The 10,074-nt window shown below is 42.2% G+C and overlaps 1 protein-coding gene across 1 annotated transcript in view; it reads right to left on the bottom strand.

The window, feature by feature from the left end:
* Positions 1-9,304, bottom strand: part of LOC107739656 (voltage-dependent L-type calcium channel subunit alpha-1D-like) — a 34,211-nt gene extending 24,907 nt beyond the window's left edge. Inside the window, exons 1-3 of the mRNA XM_016551823.1 lie at positions 8,979-9,304; positions 6,179-6,527; positions 4,389-4,494 (exon numbers count right to left, since the gene is read on the bottom strand). Coding sequence (XP_016407309.1) covers positions 4,389-4,494; positions 6,179-6,527; positions 8,979-9,006 — 483 coding nt within the window. The 5' untranslated portion in view covers positions 9,007-9,304. The remainder of the gene's footprint in view (positions 1-4,388; positions 4,495-6,178; positions 6,528-8,978) is intronic.
* Between the last annotated feature and the right edge of the window lie 770 nt (positions 9,305-10,074).

The raw sequence follows: 10,074 nt of genomic DNA, 5'->3' as shown, positions 1-10,074 counted from the left end.
GTATAACCTCATCCGGATACGTGAGGGGGACGAGTGGAAGACCGCCTTCGTGACCCCTACTGGGCACTACGAGTATCTTGTCATGCCGTATGGACTAGTAAACGCCCCCTCCGTATTCCAGGACTTTATGCATGAGGTGCTCCGGGAGTATCTACACCGGTTCGTCCTCGTCTATATTGATGACATCCTAATCTACTCCCGGAGCTTGGCCGAACATCGCCACCACGTTGCGGAGGTCCTGAAACGCCTGAGAGAATTCCATCTGTTCCTTAAAGCCGAGAAATGTTCATTCCATCAGTCCTCACTGCAGTTCCTTGCATATGTCATCAACGACGGGGGTATCCAGATGGACGAGAGGAAGGTGGATGCCATCCAAAACTGGCCAGTTCCCACCACCGTCAAAGAACTGCAAAGGTTCCTGGGTTTCGCAAACTTTTATCGGAGATTCATCCACCATTACAGTTCCATAACCAGTCCGCTCACCAGTATGCTGAGAGACAAGCCCAAATCCCTGTCCTGGTCACCAGCTGCCACGGAGGCCTTTGAAACACTGAAGAACGCCTTCACCTCGGCACCGCTCCTCGTCCACCAAGACCCCAACAAACTTTTCGTGGTAGAGACGGACGCTTCCACTACGGGTGCTTTCGCAGCAGCAGGGGACTCCAGCCAAACTCCATCCATGTGCCTTCTTCTCCCGCAAACCCAGCCCGGCGGAGAGAAACTACGACATCGGCAACAGGGAACTCCTTGTGATCAAATTAGCCCTGGAGGAATGGAGGCATTGGTTGGAGGGAGCTCAGCATCCATTCAGTGTCCTCACTGACCATAAGAACTTGCAGTATCTACGAGACGCTAAGAGACTCAATCCTCGTCAGGCAAGATGTGCTCTCTTCTTTACTAGATTCAATTTCACCATTTCCTATCATCCAGGCCCCAAAAATGTGAAAGCAGATGCCCTCTCTCGTCTCCATGCTCCTGAAGAAATCAATGAAGAACCAGAATCCATAATCCCCACGGAAATCATCGTCAGTCAACAACCCGGATACCTCCACCAATGCTTCCACGCCTACTCTGCCGGGCTGTCCACCAGGAGCACAATATGTCACCAGAGCACAACGCACTTCCCTGATCCACTCCGTCCACACTTCTCTGGGCACTGGCCACCCAGGGGCCAACAGCACCATCTCGCTGCTGAAGGATCGCTTCTGGTGGCCCAATATGGCCAGGGATGTGAGAAGGTTCGTCCAAAGCTGTTCCGACTGCGCCATCTCCAAAAGCCCACGCCACCTACCATCTGGCAAGCTCCTTCCGATGCCCATTCCCAACTGCCCTTGGTCACACCTAGGAGTTGACTTCATCACCACCTACCATCTGGCAAGCTCCTTCCGCTGCCCATTCCCAATTGCCCTTGGTCACACCTAGGGGTTGATTTCATCACCGATCTGCCGGCCTCGGATGGTAACACATGTGTTCTAGTAGTCATTGATAGATTCTCTAAATCCTGTCATCTTCTCCCCCTCAAGGGCCTACCCACAGCCATGGAAACCGCGGAGATAATGTTTAATAACATCTTCAGATACTATGGAATTCCTGAAGACATAGTTTCTGACCGTGGCCCACGATTTATCTCAAGAGTATGGAAGGCATTCTTCTCCCTCCTAGGTGTGACCATAAGCCTTTCGTCTGGATACCATCCCCAGTCTAACGGGCAGACGAAAGGAAGATCCAAGAGATTGGGCGTTTTCTACGAACCTTCTGCCATGGCCACCAGAACTCTTGGAACCAGTTCCTAGGCTGGGCCGAGTATGCACAGAACTCTCTTCGTCAGCCATCCACTGGACTCACTCCCTTCCAGTGCGTACTCGGGTACCAGCCTCCCCTATTCCCCTGGTCCGGGGAACCGTCGGATGTTCCCTCTGTCGATTACTGGTTCCGAGAGAGCGAGAGGGCCTGGGACGCAGAGGCAGAGGGCTGAGACCCCATCATACCAACCCGGGCAGAAGTTATGGCTGTCAACACGGGACATCAGGATGCGCCTGCCCTACGCTACTGGAAGCCTTTCACTCCACCCATCCAGCTCGCCCAGGGCCCCGAGGAAGAGGTAGGCCACCACGACATCGGGGTTTTCGGCCTTCAGGAGCGGGCCATGGAGGAGGGGGTACTGTCACAGATCGGCCAGGCTCAGCCACCTCGCAATCACAGTGAACACCATCACCTGAGTTCTAATCACACGCACCTGTCACGGATTAACAATCACCCTCAGCTCCCATTCATAAGCACACACCTCACACCACTCCAGTGTCCGATCTCATTCCAACGAAGTGGACTCTCTCTCTATGATATCCGTAAGATTCATTGAAAGACTTACCTACCAGTTGTACTTACCTCCTGTGTTTCCTCCTGTGTTCGTTCCAGTCTCTTGCTCCGTGGATACCCCGTCACTCATCGTCTGAGGTGTGTGCTATCCTCTGTCTCCCTTCCACGATCTCCTGGGAATTCCCATACTAGAGTTATCTCTCCTCATCTTCCCGAACTATAATAAGGACTTCCGAACTAACTTTATACTCACCTGCCCTTACCCTCTGCTTCACTTGCTGAAAATAAATATCATTGTATCTCTCTAACCCTCTGTGTGAGTCTCCTTCCGTAACAACAGTATGTGTCATGATAACTAAACTGTATGAAGTCCAGAAACTGTTACAATGAACTATTACCTGCACTTGATTTATGAGATCAATTCACTAAAAATCATGCATGTGATCAGCTAAAGACAATTAGAGGACTGGATACATATGGTTCTTTTATCTTTTATCTTAAAAAATGGTTAATTAATACTTTGTTATTCTCCAGTCTATTTTTACCTCTTATGTAGCACAATTTAAGTTTAGATATTTTTTCTATACAATACAATTCAGCAATGTTTTTAGTATGATTTATTTTTTTAGGGTGACTTTTTAACATTCTGTTAAGGGTCTACAGATGAAAAATAGCCTTCTGGCTGATTCTGGCACATTAATGTGCATTGCCCCTGTATAAACTTAAACTAAACTTGGTGCTCAGAAATGGTTAATTTTGGACCCTAGACGAGATGCTATAGGTGTCCTGCACACACCCACAAAATGGAAACAATCTATGCATGATATAAAGGTAATTGAAAAATACCTGTCAATTTTTCTTAGTTGCCAGAACTGTGGTCAAGCGATTAGCATGGTCCAACACATTGACCCATTCAAGGTTAAACTTCTCTAGTATCATTTCTTGATCACATTACCCTCTCATCACTGTCACCGCTCTGCTTGGAAAAAAGGCAGAAATGGTAAAGTAACTGGCACGAAGCAGCTGTTTGTGATGCTACACTGAATCAGTTTGGTGGTGATGTGAGGAGGAGGCGCTGTGATGTGACTGTATGCAGGTCACTGTGGCGTCAAGTGGTTCGCTGGTGATCAAGCGGGCTGGGTGCACATATCAGGCAGTCGGAGGGGCTGTTGGGGTTTCCAGACCTTGTGCTTAATAGATACAGTACCTAGCCTTCTGAGTTGGGGATGGAGCAGATAACACTGTGTTCAAGTGTCTGCGTGTGTGGCACTATGAGTAATCATGATCAATGCCATGACATGCCTAATGAGATAAATAAGAGGCATAGTGATAAACAGACTGTCTTCCTCAGTCAACAGAAAAACATGTGCTTTGTGTCTGTGCTGCACACACAAGCTTCAGTGTAAAACTACTACAACAGCCACAAGCACTGCAAGCATGTTTAGTTCAGCTGAAGCACAGTTGAGGAATTCAGAATGACAGTGATTGAAACATACAAGCAAGTCAAAAAACAAGAATATTAAAGTTATGGAATGGCCAAGTCAAAAACATACAGTTCACGCTCAAAAGGCCACAAATGTCACTGAAGTTTTATCTATTGAATATAATGAATGCCAAATGAAGTTATGTAAATGATGCTGGCTATGTAGTGAGCAGGATGGTTTCAGCACCATGGACAGCTCCAGGCACCTACTGTACAGTAAATGGTCCAGAAAATGAACCTAGAGTGACATTATCAGTGCATTTATTTCAAGATTTAATGTACACAGTATATGAAAACAATATGATCCACTACTGCATGGATATTAAATAAAACCAGTGGTCTAGAAGATACAAATGAGATACTAAAGAGACCCTATTTCCACTTAAGCAACAGAGCAATTAAACAGCAGACAACTCATATACCTAAAGACACAAACATGAGCAGCATGGATGAGCACCTTTTGAGTGTTTGCAAATTCGCCTTTGGGCTTGTGTAATTCCACTGTAATTCACTCGTCTAATCTCAATTAGCAGAAACGAATCCCATAACTCAGCCAATGAGAAATCAGAAGAGACGTCACAGTACTCACCAAATCATGATTAGTTGAGTTGGAATCGTCTTCAGGAAAGGGGATGTAAACAGCTAAGGCCACACAGTTGGCAAATATTGACAGCAGTATAAAGATATCAAAAGGTCTGGAAATAATGTGTTTAAGGACAAATATGAAAACATCATCCATTTCCCAAATGATCCCAACCAATCAAACTTGATTAGAAAGAAAAACTGCAATCTTTTGTATTTGAAACTTTCAAAGCTGGTTTCTCTCATGTTCGAGAACTGTAACCTATGTCATGGCAGTGATATTATGAGGCATTTTAGTCTTAAAGCTGCTGCAGGACATTTCTGTAACTAGTAATTGTTTCCAAACACTCCCACCACCCAATACTGGTCAGCCAAACTAATAGTCCTGCCCCAATCTCACATCTGAAGCTGACATGTTAGACTGCGGAGATGCATGGTGAGTTCCAACGGCATTTTTGTTTCTTTAAAGGGCATTGCGGTCATTTCAAATCAAAGTGTGTAACCCCTTCAGGACGTGCCCTCCCTCAAGGCCTTTAGCGAAGGGTACATCCAATGGTCACTTCAAGGAAGCCGTTTTACTGTTTATGATCACATGACCCAGGGTGACGAGTCATTTTATAGTTAGAAGGCGGGAATTTAAAGTTTATGGGGGAAGAGAATGAGGAAATAATGTCGTCTTTCAATCTGCCAGACTGCATTTGTAACTAAAAAATTAATTCTTAATTATTTTAAGATACTTTACTTAATTGACTTGTCTGGTTAAATAATAAACAAACAAACATTATGAGATACAATTGCGCTCTCAGTTCCAATTGGACTTGTTTTAAACTCTTATGATTTTCCTTCTTCTGTGGAACACAAAAACAATATTCTTTTTCTCCATATAATAAAAGTCAGTGGGTTTCAAAAGCTCCAAAAAAGACACAAGGGTGATGTAAACTGCAGTGCTTTATTCCAACTCTCACTGACTCAATGAAGTTTGACCCCAATAACATCAAACCTCACTGGTGTTTTGTGTGTTTGGCAGAAGAAAGAAAACTACCCAGGCTAATTGGAAATATGTGCCTCTAGCTACGTTTCTGCAAAACTCAAAAAATTTACCTATACGTATGAATCATACTCCAGTTGAAATGAACACTGGAGGCAGTTAATCTCAGACAACTTTTATTCCTTTTCACACAAATTTTTATTTACAGGGCCAGAGTTTCGATTAAGAAAAGCCTAATTTTCGCACATTTACTTGCACAATATTATGTTATGACCTCAAAACAATTTTAACATGCTGCAAAATTTTAAAACTGATACTTCTGAACATTAGTGTCACATACACAGCTTCATATGGATGGGGTTTTTAACACAGGTTTGCTCTGGTACGAATCCTGTGAAATTACAGCTCCCGGACATCTGAATTCTGAACCGTCTCAATATGTGCCTAAACCAAAGTAATAAAAACTTGGCCACGGTCACGTATTGAACGTGCTTTTTAGCGACAATCACTGGACATTTCACTTTGAAACTGCCACAAAACGTGCAATAAGGCACATAACATCGGTGTTGCAGAAACATTGCCACATTTTCAATGAGCTTGGGTTGAAAATTGTTTCAAGTTTGAAAGTTTGAAAGTTGTAAATGATGACAAAATGTTCATTTTTTACTATCCCTTTAAATCAATAGCTAAGTCATGGCGTGAATGCACTGTGTTGATAACTCCAGACAGCAAATTTGATTCTGTAAATTAGCATCTTTCCTACAGGTCAGTGTAATCGAAGATCACCATCTCTGCTGATGTAAGGATACTTCCACTCCACTAAGTTAATGCACGCTCTGCGCACAGGGTTATTGAGAGTCAGGCAGAAAAGTGCTCTTGGGGGTCTGCTGTTAGTGATGCTTCCCTGTTTCTTGCTTTTGGCATATTGCTGGCGTTTCCTCTGGGCGAGCGAGCCGGCCAGAGCAGTGCTTGCAGCCGCAGAGAAGTTCATGGTTTTGGGGGTGCCCTGAGACTGTCTGGCTGCATTAATCGCGGCCTGCCAGGAGAGCGCGGCGGACTGGGCCGGCGAGTGATGGCTGGTGATTGACAGCGTTTCTGACCAGACGGGAGGGGCATCACTAGAGACGGGGGCTCTGGTGCCACTGGCATAGTTTGCCCCTGAAAAACAGACAGGAGAGAGAGAAAAGAAAAGAAAAGAATGAATCGTCTTTAAAAATACAAGCAATTCAGGAGAATAAATAGATGGACTGTATATTCATAAATATTATTTGTATTATTTGTGTATATTATAGTGCAACCCCAATCACAGACACCACTAGTCTGTTTTCACTTGTTGCATGAATGGCTGGAGGAGTTCAGCGCTGAGTGCACAATCAAAACACGTTGAAGAAACATCACTTTCAGGTTTTTGGCAAATCGAAAATAGTTATTTTACTCCAAAACGGAGTTTTTCCAAATGAAGAGAATATTCCTGGGTTTATCCATGGCTGTCATCAGATGATCTGCAATGGTTTTGTATGTTGGTTTTAAACGCCTAGTTTACTTCTGTCCTGCATTAAAATATTTGTGTGTGTGTGTGTGTGTGTGTACCTGTTTTTCTATTCTGGTGGGGACTTAAACCTGAATACACACAGACTCGTGGGGACTCGTGTCACGGTGGGGACCTAAATTGAGGTCCCCACGGGTAAACAAGCTAGTAGGGCAATAGAATATACGGTCTGTACAGTAGAAAAACCATTACGCCTATGGAGAGTCCCCACAAGGATAGCTGACCAGACATGAAATCTGCCCTCCAAACCGAAATTGTAATATACTAATATACTGAATGTTTTCATAATTATTTAATTCTATTCTTGCACACCGAATGGCGTGTGACACTGCCACACAAAAACACAAGTTTTTACCACTCAATATATATTAAGATGGTTTTTTATCTATATATTTGAGTTTTAATGGTTTTACATGTTGTCTTAGCCATTTTAATCCTCTTAATTATTTGATGTGTGTATGTCTTTAAATGGTTCATGGGTCTGCCTGTCAGGTGGTCAATCACATGACAGGAATAAGGAAGTAAACCAGTACAAAGGAAGCAGCATGTCAAACAATCAGGGTCATTGACCAAACACCTACTCGCTGGATTGAGGAGTTGTTCATGGACTTACCTTTCCAGTATCCCACTCATTTTGGATTATCACTTTATTTGGATTGTATATACACCGGTGGACACTTTTACCTTGGGACTTCAACACACTAGGATTCTTAAGAACTGTTTTAGGGTATGATTTAAATGGACAATCTGCTTTTAACAGCCTAAGTTATTCTAGTTTTATTGTGTTGTTTTAAGTTCCTTGTGCATTATGTAAATACACTATTTATTCATTCTACTTTTGTTGTTGTCATCTTTTTAAAGCACTTATTTTATCTCACACAGTTTAATCTGACTCCATTTTAAATACATTTAATTCGGCCGATAAGTCCGAGCGTTACAGGCGTATAAGCACAACTAGTAGTATTTTAGGAAGAGGAAGTGAAACATCGTACCGTCAAATATCAACATCAATGTGATTAACATTTAATTATTTTACAATCCAGAGTACTAAAATATTTTTTCAATCAAAAATTGTTCACTTTTACTAATACACCATCCACATTAACATGAACAAACAGACCTCTTTAAACAGACTTCTTTAATGTCAATCTAAAGAAATTACTAGAAAAGCTGTAAACACAGAATTCTTTAACTATAACCCGAGGACTGAAGATGATCCAAACAAGTGTGTCAACAAACCTTTACAGCATAAAACAAAATTAAATGTCTGCTTTCTGTTCGCTTGGTTGTCTTCACACTGGACTCATGAGCAAGAATTGAGAGCTGTTCTGTTCACACAGGTGTCCTGTGTAGCTCATCACCTTAACTATATGAACAAGTACCACTAACCACAAACAAAACACAAAGTCATACAATACCGACTGTCTTCGCTGCATGTGAACAGAGCTGTTTTTGACAAAGTAAAAATGGTGTTGTTTTACAAGACCACGAGGAATTTTAACCAAAGTATGTTACAGACATTTAATGAAGACCCTAAGGAATCATAGCAACTTGTAGAAAATGGACATCCAAAGTCCCCTTTAACATTTCCAAACAAAGAAAGTTCTTTCTTTGACAAATGGTAGGCTTGTAAAGAGTCTTTCTTTACAATAAATTACACTCCAAATACTTTTTGAGGCCACTACTTGATAAGAATTGATTGTGTAAAGCAGCTTGTAATACTCTTCAATCAAACAATGTGTCAGATGGACTTCACAACAAGGTTCGAATCTTTAACATTAGTTGTTGCATTGGGTAGGCTATCTGATGATACACACAAACAAACAAACATATATATATATCTTTCAGTTTATATTTTATATGACATCTACTCGAATCTTTCACCATGATACTCGCTTATAAAGACTAGTATGATGTACACTGAAGCATTCTACACAACTTTAACACGGATATGCACACTTCACTTTTAAATACAGTGTCACCAGTTCCTTTCAGTTAAGCCCTTTTAATATTAAACGAAAAGAAACTCGTCCATAAGTCACATCTAGGATTTTGTTTACCTTCAGTCGGTTCCTCTGGCTCGTCCATCCCCTCCTACACATTTAAAATCTGTTTTTATTATTTGTTATATTCCAGTTCGTGTGGCTGTATTAAACCATCTTATCTATCATGTTTTGACTAGTGTGGATGATGCTGATGCTGATGCTGATGCCTTGAGCTCCACGAGCGCATCTTCGCAACATCCGGGTGTCGAGGACGCGTTTCACTCCGCGATGAAGATTAAATCCACCGAGCGCCATTAGAAGCGATCACATCTAATGATGCCTCACTGCCATCCTCGAAGATCCCTAGAGCTCCAGACAGTCTAGCAAGAATGTTATTCTAATCGACACAGCGGACCACATTAGAGAAACCCGAGCAGTTTTTCTTTAATCCCCACCCCCGCGCACTCGCTGCAGTTGTGCGTCTGTTTTAAATTAAGGCCGTGTTCGGGGAATATTCAATTACCTTTGCAGGACATCTAACAGGCTTTTCAACAGGTCACCTAGCCTACCCCAGGCTTTTGACACTGAGTAATGTTGCTGATCTGTGTTTAGTTCAGACCTTGGCTTCATAAAGTCAAGGTGAGGCTATTTTAATTTTCAGATGAAAGAAAACTGAATATAAATTTACCTCGTATTCCCAGTATGAACGCCATTCATCTCTCTCACTAAAGCAGCTCATTCGCTGAGTGCATGCTGTTTTCTGCTCATTATTGCTATAGGTTGAAAGCACAGGGGAAGGTAAGGGAGTGTGGGGTTGGATCACTTGTCTATAGCAGATAATCCGCATAATAATCCTCTGACTCAAACTACTGAGCTATTCTAGAGCGGACGCGTATCAAGCTCACTCTTATAGTTCATTAAAAGTCATCTGATTGTGATTTTTTTTTTTAACCATAAACAATGTCAAATGCAAATAGACAAACGTAAATTAAGAAGTATATCCCCTATATTTTATTTCCATATGTATTACAAAATTATTTAATCTTAGTTTTTTTTTTCCTTCGTAACCGTGCGTGGTTTGTTTTCACAGTTGTAATTACTTGATTTTTATTTTTACCTATTAACAAAACACACACACACACACACACACACACACACACACACACTCACA

The sequence above is a fragment of the Sinocyclocheilus rhinocerous genome, unplaced genomic scaffold (genome assembly GCF_001515625.1).
Source record: "Sinocyclocheilus rhinocerous isolate Xijiao unplaced genomic scaffold, SAMN03320098_v1.1 scaffold435, whole genome shotgun sequence".
Lineage (NCBI taxonomy): Eukaryota > Metazoa > Chordata > Actinopteri > Cypriniformes > Cyprinidae > Sinocyclocheilus > Sinocyclocheilus rhinocerous.
The sequence above is the reverse complement of the archived record's forward strand: the minus strand, read 5'-3'. Positions and strand labels throughout refer to the sequence as shown.